Genomic DNA, 19,092 nt, shown 5'->3' with positions numbered 1-19,092 from the left:
GCCCTGTCGGTTTACATGGGCGACCGCCGTGATGTTGTCTGACTGGATCAGTACCGGCTGGTTTTGAAGCAGGGGTTTTGCCTGACTTAGGGCATTGTAAATGGCCCTCAGTTCCAGAACATTTATGTGTAGGGAAGTCTCCTGACTCGACCATAGTCCTTGGAAGTTTCTTCCCTGTGTGACTGCCCCCCAGCCTCGAAGGCTGGCATCCGTGGTCACCAGGACCCAGTCCTGTATGCCGAATCTTCGGCCCTCTTGAAGATGAGCACTTTTCAGCCACCACAGCAGAGACACCCTGGTCCTTGGAGACAGGGTTATCCGACGATGCATCTGAAGATGCGATCCTGACCACTTGTCCAACAGGTCCCACTGAAAGGTTCTCGCATGGAACCTGCCGAATGGAATTGCTTCGTAGGAAGCTACCATCTTTCCCAAGATCCGCGTGCAGTGATGCACCGACACCTGTCTTGGTTTTAGGAGGCCTCTGACTAGAGATGACAGCTCCTTGGCCTTCTCCTCCGGGAGAAACACTTTTTTCTGTTCTGTGTCCAGAACCATCCCCAGGAACAGTAGACGTGTCGTAGGAACCAGCTGTGACTTTGGAATATTTAGAATCCAGCCGTGCTGTTGTAGCACCTCCCAAGATAGTGCTACCCCGACCAACAACTGCTCCCTGGACCTCGCCTTTATCAGGAGATCGTCCAAGTACGGGATAATTAAAGGTCCCTTCTTTCGAAGGAGTATCATCATTTCGGCCATTACCTTGGTAAATACCCTCGGAGCCGTGGATAGACCGAACGGCAACGTCTGGAATTGGTAATGACAATCCTGTACCACAAATCTGAGGTACTCCTGGTGAGGATGGTAAATGGGGACATGCAGGTAAGCATCCTTGATGTCCAGTGAAACCATGTAATCCCCCTCGTCCAGGCTTGCAATAACCGCCCTGAGCGATTCCATCTTGAACTTGAATTTTTTTATATATACGTGTTCAAGGATTTCAAATTTAAAATGGGTCTCACCGAACCATCCGGTTTCGGTACCACAAACATTGTGGAATAGTAACCCCGTCCTTGTTGAAGTAGGGGCACCTTTACTATCACCTGCTGGGAATACAGCTTGTGAATTGCCTCTAACACTGCCTCCCTGTCTGAGGGAGTTGTTGGCAAGGCAGATTTGAGGAAACGGCGGGGGGGAGACGTCTCGAATTCTAGCTTGTACCCCTGAGATACTACTTGAAAGATCCAGGGATCCACCCGTGAGCGAGCCCACTGATCGCTGAAATTTTTGAGACGGGCCCCCACCGTACCTGGCTCCGCCTGTGGAGCCCCAGCGTCATGCTGTGGACTTAGAGGAAGCGGGGGAGGACTTTTGCTCCTGGGAACTGGCTGTATGCTGCAGCTTTTTTCCCCTACCTCTGCCTCTGGGCAGAAAGGACGCGCCTTTAACCTGCTTGCCCCTATTGGGCCGAAAGGACTGTACCTGATAATACGGTGCTTTCTTTGGCTGTGAGGGAACATGGGGTAAAATGTAGACTTCCCAGCTGTTGCTGTGGAAACGAGGTCTGAGAGACCATCCCCGAACAACTCCTCACCCTTATAAGGCAAAACTTCCATGTGCCTTTTAGAATCTGCATCTCCAGTCCACTGCCGAGTCCATAACCCTCTCCTGGCAGAAATGGACATTGCACTTATTTTGGATGCCAGCCGGCAAATATCCCTCTGTGCATCCCTCATGTATAAGAGTGCGTCTTTAATATGGTCTACGGTTAGCAATATAGTGTCCCTGTCTAGGGTATCAATATTTTCCGACAGGGAATCTGACCACGCAGCTGCAGCACTGCACATCCATGCTGACGCAATAGCTGGTCTCAATATAACACCTGTGTGTGTATATATAGACTTCAGGATAGCCTCCTGCTTTCTATCAGCAGATTCCTTCAGGGCGGCCGTATCCGGAGACGGTAGTGCCACCTTCTTTGACAAGCGTGTGAGCGCTTTATCCACCCTAGGGGATGTTTCCCAACGTGACCTATCCTCTGGCGGGAAAGGGTACGCCATTAGTAACCTCTTAGAAATTACCATTTTCTTATCGGGGGAAGCCCACGCTTCTTCACACACTTCATTTAATTCCTCAGATGGAGGTAAAACAACTGGTAGTTTTTTCTCTCCAAACATAATACCCTTTTTTTGTGGTACCTGGGGTAACATCAGAAATGTGCAACACATTTTTCATTGCCTCAATCATGTAACGTGTGGCCCTATTGGAAGTTACATTTGTCTCATCGTCGTCGACACTGGAGTCAGTATCCGTGTCGACATCTGTGTCTGCCATCTGAGGTAGCGGGCGTTTTAGAGCCCCTGATGGCTTTTGAGACGCCTGGGCAGGCACAGGCTGAGAAGCCGGCTGTCCCATATTTGGTATGTCGTCAAACCTTTTATGCAAGGAGTCGACACTGTCGCGTAATTCCTTCCACAGAACCATCCACTCAGGTGTCGACCCCGCAGGGGGTGACATCACATTTATCGGCACTTGCTCCGCCTCCACATACGCCTCCTCATCAAACATGTCGACACAGCCGTACCGACACACCGCAAACACACAGGGAATGCTCTGACAGAGGACAGGACCCCACAAAGCCCTTTGGGGAGACAGAGAGAGAGTATGCCAGCACACACCAGAGCGCTATATAACACAGGGATCCCACTATAATGAGTGTTTTTCCCTTATAGCTGCTTATATTTATATACTGCGCCTAAATTTAGTGCCCCCCTCTCTTTTTTACCCTTATGTAGCTTGTCACAATGCAGGGGAGAGCCAGGGAGCGTCCTTCCAGCGGAGCTGTGAGGGAAAAATGGCGCCAGTGTGCTGAGGGAGATAGCCCCGCCCCTTTTCCGGCGGACTTCTCCCGCTTTTTCTGGAATTCTGGCAGGGGTATATTTACACCTATATAGCCTTCCTGACTATATATGGTGTAGATTTGCCAGCCAAGGTGTCTTATATTGCCCTCAGGGCGCGCCCCCCCCCCCCCCCCCCCCCCAGCGCCCTGCACCCATCAGTGACCGGAGTGTGAGGTGTGCGCTACCTTGTTGAAGACTGAAGTCTTCTGCCGCCGATTTTCCGGAACACTTCTTGCTTCTGGCTCTATAAGGGGGCCGGCGGCGCGGCTCCGGGAACGAACACCAAGGTCGGGTCCTGCGGTCGATCCCTCTGGAGCTAATGGTGTCCAGTAGCCTAAGAAGCCCAAACTACCACCAGTTAGGTAGGTTCGCTTCTTCTCCCCTTAGTCCCTCGCTGCAGTGAGTCTGTTGCCAGCAGATCTCACTGTAAAATAAAAAACCTAAAATATACTTTCTTTCTAGGAGCTCAGGAGAGCCCCTAGTGTGCATCCAGCTCAGCCGGGCACAAGATTCTAACTGAAGTCTGGAGGAGGGTCATAGTGGGAGGAGCCAGTGCACACCAGTAGTCTAAAGCTTTCTTTTAGTTGTGCCCAGTCTCCTGCGGAGCCGCTATTCCCCATGGTCCTTACGGAGGCCCAGCATCCACTTAGGACGTTAGAGAAATTCCTAGTGTACGTGAGTACACCTGGCCAATAAAGCTGATTCTGATCTCTTCAGGAAAGTTGCACATTTCTTCTGGAGTTCACGCAAGGAGACCAGGCATCGCCACCTTGCTAGCATGTTTACAGTATTGATCAGAAGAGCGGTATTCTCATTGGGAGACCCCTTGGGTTCCATTAAAACCTGAAAACTTTACAAGCTTATATTAACTACTGCCACTGGATCCAGGCTCTCCACTGGGACTGTTATTTCATCCGAAAGTCAAGCTTTCCCATAAGTGTGCTGCTAAGTTCCACTAACAATTAATTCAAATACATGTGCAAACCGATTTTGATTGACAACTTAAGGGCTTCATGGACATTTTAAGTACTTAAATCTGGATAATAGAATTTGGGTATCTCTTTTAACACATTTGTTGCTGCTCAGACAGTGGTTATATATTTTTTATGTTTTGTGAATATTTGTATATTTGCAATGGTGTTTATTTCTTACTGTTCTATAAAAAAATATATAAAGGTTAAGTTAACTCTGAGGTATTTATTATTTTTTAAGTGACCATTAAGCTACGGAGTGTTAATATTAAGGGATTTCTTTGGTTCCTACAATGCCTGCAGCTCTAAGTACACAGGAATAATTATATAATTGCTGGGCTAACGTTCGTATTATTTTTATAATTTGAATATTTTAGGTCTCTGAATAATTTGTGGTTTTTGTGCCATTGGCAATCACCTCTCTCAATCCTCAATTCTGGTTTGCTGCCATAATGTCTACTTGAGGAAAACAACATCTTTCCATCGGTAGCTGGAAGTCATACTGATATAGAGACAATTCCCAGAAACAGCTTGCCTCCGACTCAGGTAAACAGCCTCTGCATTCTCCTCGTCTACTACATGGAATGCTGAAAGTGACAGATTTCTTCCTCCCAAGAGACAGTGTTTCAGCTTTGCTACTTGCACCATCATAGCTTTGCTTCTGGTGCTTCCCTGGCGATTTCTGAAGACCACCACAATCTTATTGCCTGAGATGACTCTGAGATGCTTCTCCAGTGGATGTGGGTGAAAATGTTGAGCTGCATTCCAGGAAAAATTCACAGGGTAAAGAACAGCACAGCCATGGAGAGCTCAAGAGAGAGGCATAACATGGCTCAGGGGAACCTTGGCATCACATGGAACTGCTGCATTTGTGCCAGTTGCCAGGACCCCAAGAGGAGATAAGCCCCTTATTAGTTGTGATATGACAAGATGACTATGTCCTGATCACAATCCACTTACATTATTGTATGGTCTTGAAACGGACAGCATGTTCAGACCCTCCTATCACCAGGATGATGTACAAATACGGCCATATCTTGTCTGCCCGTTTTGTTAATTCCGCCATCAACATAACCAGTACTTTGCGAAGGTTCATGGAGATGTTGTCAGGTGGAAAGGCAAGTAAGTGAAATGGAAGGGTTAGCCCATGACTCACATCGTCTTGCGTCAAATTGTTCCAGGATATGTAAGTAAGCACCCTGGAGACATAGGGATGCGAGAAAGTCCCCTTTGCTGAAGACTTCCAGGTGAAAATGTCTGGCATTGATAAACCTGTTGAGTCTCCTCAAGGTGTTTGCAATAACCAAGCGTAGGAAAGCTGGGCAGATTCACTATATTCCCAATAGACTTGTGTTTTGTGACTTCATCAAGGTGCGTTATCAATGGCTCTTAGCTGCATGCATGCAAGTTCATGGATGGAGTCTCTGGGCGCATGAGCAGCAAACTGCCGCAGACCATTCTGGTGGGAAAGCTACCTGAACCAGGGCAACCTTAAAGGGTAAGAGCAACACAGCCATAGAGAGGCCAAGTGAGATTCATAACATGTCATATGGAAACCTTGGCATTGCTTGACCCCTATTACTGAATCTGTGTAAGTGCTGCCTGCACCAGTCGCCAAGGCCCCAAGAGAAGATAAGCCCCTACATATACAAAAAAATCCAAAAACTGTCAGATCTGCCTACATCTGAGACCGGATATAGGTTTTATCTAGCCTTTCTCTACCAAAGTTAAATATTGTAATGGCTGCCATGGAGGATTAAAAAGGAAAAATATGTATCTGCCGGCATATTACTCAAGGCTGTAATTGCTATATCAGAAAGTAAAAAAACAAACACTTGAGTCGATCTAACATTAAAAGCAAATTTCTGCATGCAACACAGACATGTCTGTGTTGTATGTAACTTTATGAAAAACAATTTTAAAAAAACTACTGAATTCAAAAAAATGTCTGCATGCGATTATCTATATATATTAATGCGAAAGCCTCACTGACTGACTAACTGACTGACTCATCACTAATTCTCTTACTTCCCGATATGTTAGGAAGCTGAAATGTAACATAGGTATTCTTCAGGTGGGAACTAGGAAAACTACGTAATTAGAATTTTAATAAACCACCCCTAGGGGGAGGAAAAGGGGGTTGACATAATGACATCATTACCGATGCGTGGCTTGCTTTGCGTGAACGATAACGCCCAAACGGACAATCGGATCAAAATTTGGATTGCACGTCCAGTGTGTAGAATTTAATAAACAACAAAAATGGTCCTGTCACTTTTTACCATATCTGCTACGGGTGCTCCACGGGTAAAGCCAAGAACCATGGATTAATATTTACTTACATTAAGACATCTCAAATTTACATCTCTATAGATTTACCACATTTTAACACAATTATATTTACAACCGTGAAAATCAGAAACTCCCGTGCGAAAAAATGGGTAGAACAGCTAGTGCAAATCTAACTTACATATTCTCTATTATTATAAATGGCCTCTTTCTCATCATGTATATCTTTAAAAATGTCTTCAGTATCAGTACCCCGTTCCCTTTTAAGGGGGGAATTCAATTAAAAGTGAAGACACATCGGGAGTGAGAAATGGATGTTTTTCGCATTGTTTCCCGATGTTTCTCCTGTATTTTAATTTCAAGCAATCCAATCTTGCCCAACAAAAAATACATTTTCTACCAAAAAAACACAGCTTCAGAGGAAATTGTGTGTTTTAGCTGGAAACAGCCCGTGTTCATCCAAAAAAAGGACTGTTTTCTGGGAATTGTTTCTCCTTCCCGAGGCATGAGAAACATAATACCTGATAAACTGCGTCTTGCGCCAATTTATCACGGATAGCTGAATAGCACCGGTGCCGTCAATTACCCGCAGTCAATGAATTATACAAAAATTTGTGGATGGGCAAAGTGATAACACCAAGTCAATGTGTAAACTTTCGGTTAACAGCAGCTTTGCTACGAGGATGCACTAAGTACTGCTTTGAGTACATGGATCACTCTCTGCCTGTAGCAGAAAATCTTTCATATTTGTTGCAGAAAATAATCTATTTTGTTGATATTACACCCATTATCAGTGCCTGATGAACAGACGACAATGTGTGCGTTAGCCTAGGGAGACCCTTAATCAGCCCGTATCCGTTATACATCCAAACACCATAGGCAAGCATGGTACATTTGTGATGTTTCAAGCTCTTAATCATCTGGGTAAGCAATCCCTGTTTATGTCTTGCTACTTCATTCTGATGAAATGTAAAAGAATTCACGCACAATCATTCATATATTTACCTGTCCTACTGCTTTCAACCTGGCTGAGGAGCGGGGGCATGGATAAGGGGCTTCCAAAAATGTGAGACGAGGGGATGCTGAATGTGGAGCCTGCCAGTGAGAACACCTAATAAAGAACAAATGGACAGAAACAAAATGTATAGTGAGTTGATTGATTCAATAATCTTTGTGCACGAGCACATTTCAGACTAACATAGTGCACTTGGATTGTATGTTCCATGTCACACAATGCTTTGCTGCCAAGTTCTGACCTGTGTGGTGGAGGCTGTGGAAGATGGAGTGATGGAGCAGGCTCTGCTGTATGGAGGCAGGGAGCTTTGGTGAGACAAGAGACTGGAGGGGAGTGGGGTGCTGCAGGCTGTCCTCACGGAGATGGGGTCCTTGTTACTGGTGTAGATACCTGAGATGAGAAGAATATACAATATCAGTAGAAAGATGAAAGAGAAAAGTGTGAGAATTACAATGCTTATTGTGGTTTACTAGATCTTTGCCTGGGGGCATTTGAGGTGTGTTTTGAGCTGTTTCATTTGTCTACTAATTTAGTCAACAATCATTTGTACTCAAAGTGTTAAGGGGGGTACTCACGGAGCGATCGCTGCTTAAAATCTAAGCAATCTGACTAGATTGCTTAGATTTTAAGCAGTGATCGCTCCGTGTGTACCCCTCACAGCGATAGCGATGCGCAGCCCCACGCATCGCTATCGCTGGTACTAGATTGGCCTGCATGCAGGCCAATCTAGCGGGTCGCTCACTTCACCCGCTGGGTGAAATGAGCGCCCTCCCCCCCAATCCCCCCGCACGCTCCGCACACATCGCGCTGTGCTGAGCGGGGGGAGAGATGTGTGCTGAGCGGTTTGCTCAGCACACATCTCTCCCACATCAGCTGGTGAGTACTGGCCTTTAAAATACTAGAAGTAAATCACAAAGCAGGAGGATGAATTGAAGCCCACCTTCTCTGAGCTCTCCGCTGATTACTATACCCCAGCCTCCATGTTTAAATGCTCTAAAAAAAAAAAAATCCAACTCAATACTAAAGCCTACACTTTTGCCTCCGGTACACATTCACCAAACTTCAAATTTCCACTCAAGACAATCTCTCAGCTCTTCTCAGCCCTTTTCCAGCTACAGTATATTATAAGTAATAACATGCAGAGTCTATTTGTTTTCGCATCTGCAGTTTTCTTGATTTAACTCATTTGTCCTTGTTTTATACAGTATATGCTCTGTTTTCTCCAATGTCCGACCCTGCAGAGCACTATGGTGCCTTACAAATAAATGCCATTAATATTAGTAACTATTATCATGCACAACTACTCCTTCTTTACCTGTGGACAGCAGTGGTGAATCCATACTGAGAGAGTGCAGAGAAGAAGTGTGCATATAATGCCGAGGAGGCAGGGGCAATGTGGAGGAGGCAATGCTATGTGGTGGGTTGTTCTTACTCCCCCGGGGTCTTCCAGGACCATGCCTGCTTTTTCTGCTAGCTTTGTGTTTTTTCTCTCTTGCGGGCTCAGTTCCTTCTCTGCTCCACTTCTGTTGTCTGTGCTCACTTGGAGAGGAATCCCATGGCCGGGTGTGCGATGACGGCTCACTGGAGAAACGCATGATGGAGCCAAAGCTGGAGAAGGTGAGCTCTGGCGGAGAGGATGGTGTGGGTCTGGAAGGTCTTCCCACTTCATCATCATCATCTTCTCCTCCATCTTCCTCCTCTTCCTCCTCCTGCTCTTCTAATTTAGGGAAATTCACCAAGTCAGGAGGAGAGGAAACACTACCTGCAGTAGGAGATGTAGTAAAATGAAAGAAAACTACATCTACAGAAGGAGCGCGTTCCTTTGGACAAATGGCACAATCAAGTTCCTGTTACAAAGTGTGTCATTCGCACATTTCATCCCTACCAGCAAATCTGTATTGCTAGTTTGGAGACGGAGGGTTAACAAGACACAACCACAGCCGGATGATGCCATATGTCCAACTTAATCATGCTCCAACTGCTCTTATAGTGAGAGATCAGGTAACAGTGAAGAACACTATATAAACACATAGGTAGGTAACTGGCCAGAGGAGAGGATAATGAATCAATGTTTAAGATATATTATTCAGATACAATGCAGATACTATTACAGAGTAATACCACTATCAGCATGTGACCTACTTTGTGTACCTGACAACTAGTGTTCACAGATACACACGCAGCTTCCTGAAACAGTGATATGGCTACTTATTACTGCAGCCACAAGAAGAAATACATTCAGTCTAAGTAGCCCCAGCATTGGATGTTTTCCTGTGTATGGCGTGTGAGGCATAACTTGCATTGTATATGGACACAATTTGCCATTCCGGAATGGCAAATCACGTCCATCACCGAGAATTTAAGCCCCCCACAGTTAGTCTTCAATGGCACCCCAACAGTACCCATGAATATCATTATCGCTGCCCATTTTCAATCCTGTGTTGCTTTATAAGTATATTGTCCTATCCCTCCTTGCTGATATTTAATATTTATAAGTGCTGTCTTACAATCTTGACAACACATCTCACTATGTAGTATAATCCTGATTGTAGACCTCCCATGACACTAAAGGGTACTAATAAGATAGGTGAAGGATCAAAAAGGTTAAGGGAAAATTTATTCCACATATAAGATTACAAAAGGGATTCTGAAATGATGAAGTGCTGTATTACAGTCTATACAGAAGAGAACACAATTATGTCAGACAGTTACAGAACCATAAAGGGGCTGATGCAGGGCTGAATGCATGTTTACTTGTACAGTAATATATTGCATGAATTCCCATTTAGCATGCTCACACGATTAGCACAAGTAACTAGAACGCAAATTAAAACGTATGACCATAGAGGCGGAACAGGGGTATGAAGGGGAGTTCTAACATAGGCAGAGTTCAGTAAGGGTACACTCACACAAATGTGGCTCATGCAGGTCAGCACATAATCATATACAACCCTTTCAGGAGGTGTATCTATTACACCTATAGCAGGGCAGGTGCCAAGTACACACTTATGATGACGACTAGTAGTTAACAAGGCACCAATTCAGAGGTGCATGAAGACTCTGAATATGTGTGAAGATACATTATTTTCCCATGCACATTTTATTCAAGTGATGAATACCCATTTTATAAACGCTGCATTAGCCCCAAAGGCTCTTGCTACATAAAGGGTCAGATAGACTTTGTAAAGATACCCGTAGAAGAAGCACCACCAGCTCCCGAAGTCCCTTTGCCATTTCCTGTTTTGCGACCTCGGTGACCTGATGGCTTCTTTCCTTTCATCTCTGACCGTGTGACATCTGGACTATCTGTGCTGCTTTCAAGCTGTATGAAGCAAGTACAGAACATAGCATTAAAAGGTTCTATGGCTTTAAAATTGAAAATTAAGGTGAAATATATGCATAAAAAAGTGTGAGAGCCATTAAGTATTCATTAAACAGTCTGTTAATAAATGTAACCTTAATGATAGTAAATCGAGGGAAGTGAGCACCAATGGCTACATGACGGGTGTAGTATAGTATGCTGGCGGTCGGGCTCCCGGCGACCTGCATACCGGCGCCGGAATCCCGACCGCCGGCATACCGACAGCTGGGTGGGTGCAAATGAGCCCCTTGCGGGCTCGCTGAGGGCACGGTGGCGGGCGTATCTATTCTCCATCCAGGGGGGTCGTGGACCCCCAAGAGGGAGAAAAGATGTCGGCGGTCGGGATTCCGGCGCCGGTATGGTGGTCGCCAGGAGGCCAGCCGCCGGCAACCTGTAGACCACCCCGACAGGACCTGTAACATTAGGACTTTGGGCCCAAAAAAGTATAATATTCATCTCCACACCAAAATACTATGAACAGATTGCACAGAATTCATGCAAGATTAACATCTGTATCTTAATACAATGAAATTGTTGTGTGTGCACTGTAATAGGCCAGTTCTTCACTGCAGTTCACAGCTTCTGCCACAGTAAACAGCAAAATGTTAGCATGTGGTTGGGGAAGTGCTTTGACTTTTTTTCACATACAACCCAGTTCATTTGTGATTGGACCTCAATAACTTTAGCGCACTATGGGGCTGATTCTGAATTGGGAGCAAAGCAAAAAAAGCAAGTAACTTTGTACCTGGACAAGCAATGCAAGGGGGCAAACACATTTAATTTATTTTGTATGCAGAGTAAATACTGGCTACTTTTGCATGTAGCCAGTAACAGCTTCATGTTTACACTGCAATTTGAGTTTGAACTGCTTTCAGTTTGTACACACCTCACACAAATATAAATATCTGTCCACAATTTACATCTGTCCCTACTGGAGCTGAGAGGGAGGAGGTGGTCTGGTACTAAATTACCCAGCTGGAGGGGCCCAGTCCACTGTCTCCCGCCCCCTCTTCCTCCAGAGTATATCACGTTATGCTTATAGCAGACACCATCCTCCCAGAGGAGGAGGGATCCACTTCCCGGAGCAATCAAGGCAGTAAGTGGGTGCCCTCCACTGCGAACCCCATCTGCCCTCCGCCCCCCACATTCTCTTTGCTGCCCTGTAATTATTCTTTTTTAACAATCAAGTATTTTTAGGGATGTGGACACGCCCTCTTTTAGACAACACCCACAATCATTACTGAGGCCCGGCATGGCTCTCTACGTCCCTGTCTGCCCCACTTCCAGTGCAACATTGTTTTGCCGAGGTACAAAGTGTCTTGCGTATAATGTAACTGGCATCAGAGGTAGTCTGACTGCTAATGTGTGTGAGACTCTCGAATTTTGGGGTATTAAATTATGCAAAATCGCCCTACCCCTTCCTCTCGGACCCACAAATCGCAGCATTTTGCCGAAACAGGTATGGGGCCTAATGACATGACAGCCTGACCTGCCCCCTGAAGTTGTCTGCAAAGTTTCCTCTCCAGGCTTCTCCTGTAGAGGAGTCCAAGAAAGAATGCAAGTTTGATTTATTAACATGTGTCAGCTGGCATTTAACTTAAGATAAAACTAAAGACTCCAATAGATCAGTGGTCTGAGGGGTGAAGCATCTATTCTTCGATACTATGTGTTGATTTGCTCTTAAATAGAATTGGGCCTTTAGTTTTACACATCATTATATGTTTATGTTATCCCTCTTTTCTTGAAATTTAAATTTTTACCTTTTTTATGCAGCTTGAAAAAGAGTGTGAGATAAAAAAAGAAAAGAAAAAACTACAGTAGTTTTGTGTGTTATTATGTACTAATAAAATTAATGCTATATTTAGTTACAAATACTGACTGAGGTGCCTTGGCTGACATACCCTTGGCGAGTATGTTCTATACACACATGCACTGCTTGTTAGACTTACACAGTATCGGGCTGACTCAGAGTTGGGTGCAAACCCCCCAACAAAACAGGAGTAACACTGCACCTGGCAAAGCCATGTTCCAGTGCGGGTTGGCCAGATGTAACATGTGCAGAGAGACAAAGATTTAGGAGAGGTATGTCCTAGCTCAAATCGAAATTACAGTATAAAAATAGCTGTCTTGCACTTATGAGCTACATGCAAACTCTGCCAGTGCAAAATAAAATAAAATAAATAAATAAATGTGCTTGCACCCCTTGCAGTGCATCATGGTTTATCCTGGGGCAAAATTTACTGTTATTTTTGTTTTGCTCCCAACTCTGAATCAACCCTTATGTGTAGAGTAATTACAATACTCAGTAATACAATCAACAAATACTATATGGCAGCAGATGGGAGAGTTTAAAACAATAAATAAAGAAATAAATAAATAAATAATAACAAAAAAAACAACTAGTGAACCACATAGGGGAAACTTTTTAACAATACAACAATCTTACTGGAGATGGAAAAGAACAAAGTAAAAATGACAAAAAAATGCAATCAGCAATAAATTGTTGGCAGCACACTGCATATGAAGCTGTAATAAGCAGGTATTTCTAGAGAATCCCAGTGCCAAAAGCCATGGATACACTGGGTAGAACGCACAATGGGCCTGATTCAGATGTGGTCGCTGTTTGATATTTATGACTACGCTTGCACTGAGGATTTGTTCACAACTGATTGACACTTGGGCCATTTTGTGTGGGGTACCGGGGAGTGCTTGTCGTGACTGTTTTCGGGGCGGGTACCTGCCTACATCTGAGATCATTTGCACAGAAAACATGGCGCCAGCGTCTCAGCACCGGCGACCATTCTGCATGACCATAGAGTCACTCAGATGGTCTATTATAGAAGGATCACGTCCACCGCTGCGTGTGTGGATCTGCGAGGCCGCCAGTGGGCGTTTCTTTATACATTTCCAGGCGGCTATCGCATTAGCGTCATTTTGCAAGGCAGCTGCAATTGCATTAGCAACCAGATCTGAATCAGGCCCAATGTTCCGGTTTAGGTCTACCACAAACAGTTTAAAGATTTGAATCTCGGTAGACACGCCGCACCTGGGTAACAGAAGAGCAAAGTGTCATACTTGATGCCTATTAAGGTGAAATTGGAAAACCGTCTTTCACTGACAAAAGACTTTAAGAAGTAATAAACAAAATTTGATGCAGAGTTGAATTATACGCCGTTTTGTATTGTGTAAAATATGCAAGATAGTCCAGTTCATGCCCAGAAAATAGCCCACACTCATATGCATATAAAAGACTTGCTGTAATCTGACACCTATGTCTGTCTGCTTTGTGACTGGAGAATTAGATGTGGGAAGTGGAGAGGTTGCGCGGGGAAGAGGCCATGCATAGTAAGGGAATGTATCAATAATTGTAAAGCAATGCAGACCAGCACGGGGACACACATACATCTGCCGGAGATATAGATATTTTCAGGTGCCTGTGGGTGGGTACAAATAGCCGCTGATGATGGCGATGATGAAGGTCTCTAGCATTGGCAAGCTGCTTCTCACTGGAGGATTGGGAATTCACAGCAGAGACTCATAGGTGCTTTCTACATTGCTCATGCATACATTATATCATTTTTGTAGAGCACATTTTAGCAATGTGCATGTTGGTATGCTGACCAGCGGTCAGAAGACCATCGGTCAGCCATACCACACCCGTATTTTTGTTTTGCTATTCATACATGAGAAGCAGAGTTCTACCTGATCTGCTTAAGAGATTTATTTTTATTGTATTGAAACCTAATATCAGCACATAAAAGGTCCCAGTGCATACACTAAAGATGATGAGAATCTTCCCTGATGTGTGAGCAAAAAACACAATGCAATCTATCTGTATTTCCTGGCTCCAACAACAGCAAGTGGAAGACTTAGAAGAAGCATTAATTAATTGGGAATTTTCAATTTGTGAGATAAAGGGTATGCAGTATTCTAACTGGTGCATGTCTCCACACAGGGGCATTAAAAAGATAATTAGTAATAGTACGTAGAGGTCACTACAATTTCTGCAGATTCTATTATTATCTATTCCCCTAGCAGCATGACTTCTACATCTAGCATGCACTAGAAATACAAGTGTGTGCAATGCATGTGATATGAACACAGGCAGCAATGCAAAAAACATGGCAAAGGATTAGTCTATCTCTCACTATACAGCAGTTGTGTTTAAATTGTATTTGATAAAGTTGTTACGATTTTACGATTCATGTTAAACAGAAAGGATTTGTTAAGGTTAGGTCTAAAGCCAAGTTGGGGAAGGGACCTCTGACGTCACCAGGGGGAAGAGCCACGTCACCAGGGGGAGGAGCCATGCCCGAAACAGGGTACCTGAAATGTACCCTCGCGGGCTTGCTTCGCTCGCCACCAGGTTACTAAAAAGAGTAGTTGGATAGTAGAAGAACTATCCCGCTGGCCTATCTCCTCCCCCTGGTGTCGTGCACCTTCCCCTGACGTCAGAGGTCCTTTCTCTAACTTGATTCTAGCATCTACCGATTTGTTAATGTGTCAGGGCAACACTGGCAATAGTGTTTATACAAGCAGAGATCTGAGCATGTACTCAGTCAGAAGAAAAGAAGGTTCTTGGAAGTGCAGGGATGGTGGAGATAGATCTACTGTAGCTGGGAAAACTTTGGGTAGGAGGACCTGTTTATTTTCGAAATTAGTTCAAACAGATAACAAGTACCTTCTCTGTGGATATGGACAGCAAGGGAGGGGTGGTAATGTGACCTGGTGAATCACGATGCTTCCGGTGCCGAACTCTCTCCCTGTCCTTGTGACTCTAAAGCAAAAACAGTAAAAATACTGTCATTTCAGCTAACTCACACAAGGCAAAGCTTAACTATGACTAAAAAATCATCAGAACAATAATCTCCAACTGAAATAGCCTCACATTATGACCGTACACCAAGCAGCAGGTGAGAAGATAGCAACAGCAAACTGACAGCTGCATGCTACAGCTATAGAGAACGGGGCTACATTAAAAATGTACCTTTTTCTGTCGCTCTCTATACAAGAGAGGTTTCTCCAGAGAGGGGGAACCTGACCGACTACACCGTCCAGGGATGAAAGGACAAGGGAGGCGGGATACTTTCTGATGAAGAGAAGACAAAAATGAAATACAGAACAACATGTATACAACTATGGAATTACAGAAAATAGGTACATAGGAATATAAACACTCAAATATTGCCTGCGTATAACACATAAGATATAGTGTTTGTTCCTATACATCAACACTTTTAAATCTGTTGTGGTCACTGACATAAGCTGACTAATGCAAAACATTAAAAGGAAATTAAGGTACTGTGCATCCGGAAAGTATTCACAGCGCTCCACTTTTTCCACATTTGGTTGTGTTACAGCCTTATTCCAAAATGGAATAAATTATTTTTTCCCCTCAAAATTCTACACACAATACCCCATAATAACAATGTGAAAAAAGTTTTTTTTTTTGCGATTTTTGGACATAAAAAAAAATAATAGTCTGATTCTGAGTTGTACGCAGTGGGGCACTGTTTTTTGTCTGGACATGCATCCCAGAACAGATTTGGACACACGGTAGCAGAAATATATTAGAAATGTATGGGGTTAATCTGACTAATCTGTTGTTAATCTGACATATGGAGATGTGGTGTGTTATGGTAGTGTCGTGGGCATGTCAGTGTCACCGATAGTGGTTACCTACAGTGGAGCAAAATCGCTCATAAACGAGGCCGTACTCACATAGCACTGCTGTAAGCTGCGATGTTGCGTCCAATGGTGCGACTACAGATGCACCAAGCACCATTGCCATGTCTGAAGACGTTGAAAATGGGCAAATCAATTGTTTTAATGGGTGCACATTACAACGTAACTAATCAATTGTTGCTCCAATCAGGTATGACTGCCACGGGCGCCCATTACTTATCATGCTTGTTTAGTCATGTAAAGTCTAAGGACTGGCTAGTGCTAACAGGAGTTTCAGTGCCAAAAACACTGACTTTTGGCCTTTCTGCTTGCCACCTCAGGAGTGTAAAAGTAGAAATATGGGCTCCCACGGCATTTGTACATGTCACCAGAAACAATTGAATTGCTTAATCGGGTGCCCAAAAAACAACTGAATCTCCCCCATACACCCCAAAAGAATCAGATCCCCTATCGCTATATGATTGAACACAAGTGACTCAATTAGTACCTCAGTCCAGTAGCGGCACTGGGTTCGGTGCAGCCAAAATTACCCCCCGAAAACTAACACTTCCAAAAAAGGGGTGTGACCTCCTAGAAAAGGGCATGGCCTCACAGAAATGTCCCCTGCTGATTTCACTACAGGGCTGTGGCCTCACAGGAAGCCTCCGATTTCCTCACTCAAGGGGCATGTCCAGCATTCTCAGAGATGCTGGGCAGCCCCTAGAGACCAGAGTCTGCAATGCTGGCTCCTTCTCACTGACAGAAGATGGTTGCTGTGTGATAAATGTCAAACTGCTGCACCTGGCTCCTATCACTGTGGAAGAGCCGGCATTTTGGTGTCACCCATGCGGGTGCAGCCCGCACCCTCCCTTGTGACACCTGTGCATCATTACTTTGATTTAAGCATCTGGACTCAGGCATGGATACTCTTAATACCTGGACTATAATGGTGGAGTTTGGGAAATCGCACTAGTACAACTTGCATCACAGAAATAACTGTATTGTATTTGGCTGTAACAAGCAAAACTTATATCAATGCACTTTGAAATATGGAGGCACTCTATTTTTTTGCTTTTAGCAAGAGCAACAAAAATTGTACAAAATAAAATACGGGTTTTTTATTTCACATGCCTTTGTGGAATAAATACATATGACCAGAATGTTGACAGTTATGACATCGACATGGTTAAAATGTCGACATCTGGAACATATTAACATGGACAAAATGTCGATTTATGACATGTCAACATTAGTGTTAAGGGTTATTGTTAGGGATACAATATAAATTAATTGTGAGACCAGACCCTAGTACTGTGTCTCTACCAATTTTGGTAAGTCACAGTACAAAAAATGTTCCCCAAATTTAATACTCAACTTTGATTTATAGTTGTTTAAAAGGGGGCCTAAAAAACACCTACAATAATGAATGTAGCAAAATATAACTAAGAAATATAGTTGAGGTGAAAAAAAAGGAAGTGGATAGTGATTTTGTTTTTTTCACACTCTCATTGTCAGCTGTATATAAGGTAATTAGCTATATTACAAACTGTGCAGTATAGTTGACAATTTGATTCAGCATCTGGATTCAAGTTATATGTTGCACTAATTAGAAGCCATGAGCCAATTTGTGTGTTTGAATTGCATGCTAGTCTAGTGATGAGCGGATTCGGTTTTACTCGGTTCTCAAAACGGCATCTTATTGGCTATCCAAAACACGTGACATCCGTGAGCCAATAAGATGCCGTTTTGAGAACCGAGTAAAGCCGAGTAAAACCGAATCCGCTCATCACTACTATGCTACTATGTTCCTCCATGTCTACACTCAGAAATGATCCAGAGAAGTAAAAGTTTAACTATTAAAAAAAAAAGAAAGAAAAATATCCGTTTATTTGTTGTCTAATGTTCACTTCATACTTACCAACATTGTATTTCTCCTCTCCGGGAGAAGCCCGGAGAAGAGACGCTGCAGGTGTCTTCGGGGGGCGGGGCGGACTGTGACATCACTAAGCCCCGCCCCCGCATCGGGAAATGCTGCGATTTGTGTGTCCGCGGGAAGGGGGCGGGGCTAAAATGACGCTATTTGCGTCATTTTAACCCCTTCTCCACCTGACGAACCCGTGAATGCGGGAGGTTATCTCTCCATCCTGCTCGCATCACTAGGGTGCGAGCAGGATGCGGGAGACCTGCCCACTCTTCCGGGGGTGTTGGGGGCTACCCCAAAAAACGGGAGCCTCCCGCAGCTTCCGGGAGAGTAGGTAAGTATGGTTCACTTCCTGATATTATGAGCACAGTCTTTAAACCCTTTATAACTGTTTGTGGAGACAAAAACAAATAAATAAAGCATTTTGACTGGAAAATAAAATAAAGTTCCTGTAGCATAACATTTCTTTCCCAAGCAGGTGGATCTGCAGGGAGAAGACAGCACAATGAGCTAAAAGTCATCCATACTGTGCAAGCAGCAGCAGTCAGCAAGCACAGAACATGTGAGGCCCCTAGAGCAGTGGTTCTCAAACTGTGTGTCTAGGCACCCCAGGTGCCTGAGGGCATTTGCAGGGGTGCCTTGGATTGGTGGTCCAGGACTAAATCAAATGATTTATGGTCAATGTAATAGGCAAAACCAGTGCTGGTGGCTGCCAATCATAAAATACGTGGACATACATAAGCAAATCTTGTCCCTCACCACACAACTGAAGAATGACATAAAAGCACAATTTACTTATTTCAACATTTCTTTCTAAATTTCTCAATAAGGAACTTTTGGCCTAGGGGTGCCATGAAACAAATTCTGATGCTCTAGGGCGCCTTTGGAAACAACTGCCCTTAGTCTTTATGTAAAATAGAGAATAACTGTATTACTGATAAGATGAAGGGTACTGTGTATTAAGCAGGAAA

At 44.1% G+C, this 19,092-nt stretch overlaps 1 protein-coding gene across 3 annotated transcripts in view; it reads right to left on the bottom strand.

Moving 5' to 3' along the window:
- The window catches only part of MLLT6 (MLLT6, PHD finger containing), a 167,571-nt gene that overhangs the window by 14,138 nt on the left and 134,341 nt on the right, over positions 1–19,092 (bottom strand). For 2 of the 3 annotated variants that reach the window (XM_063959693.1, XM_063959692.1), the window contains exons 7-12: positions 15,524–15,625; positions 15,218–15,313; positions 10,368–10,497; positions 8,491–8,937; positions 7,417–7,565; positions 7,166–7,271 (exon numbers count right to left, since the gene is read on the bottom strand). In XM_063959693.1, the coding sequence (XP_063815763.1) occupies positions 7,166–7,271; positions 7,417–7,565; positions 8,491–8,937; positions 10,368–10,497; positions 15,218–15,313; positions 15,524–15,625 (1,030 nt within the window). The remainder of the gene's footprint in view (positions 1–7,165; positions 7,272–7,416; positions 7,566–8,490; positions 8,938–10,367; positions 10,498–15,217; positions 15,314–15,523; positions 15,626–19,092) is intronic. The other variant, XM_063959694.1, reaches the window with a different exon arrangement.

Source organism: Pseudophryne corroboree, chromosome 3 (assembly GCF_028390025.1).
Source record: "Pseudophryne corroboree isolate aPseCor3 chromosome 3, aPseCor3.hap2, whole genome shotgun sequence".
Classification (NCBI taxonomy): domain Eukaryota; kingdom Metazoa; phylum Chordata; class Amphibia; order Anura; family Myobatrachidae; genus Pseudophryne; species Pseudophryne corroboree.
Note: the sequence above shows the minus strand (reverse complement) of the source record. Positions and strands in the feature narration are given on the sequence as shown.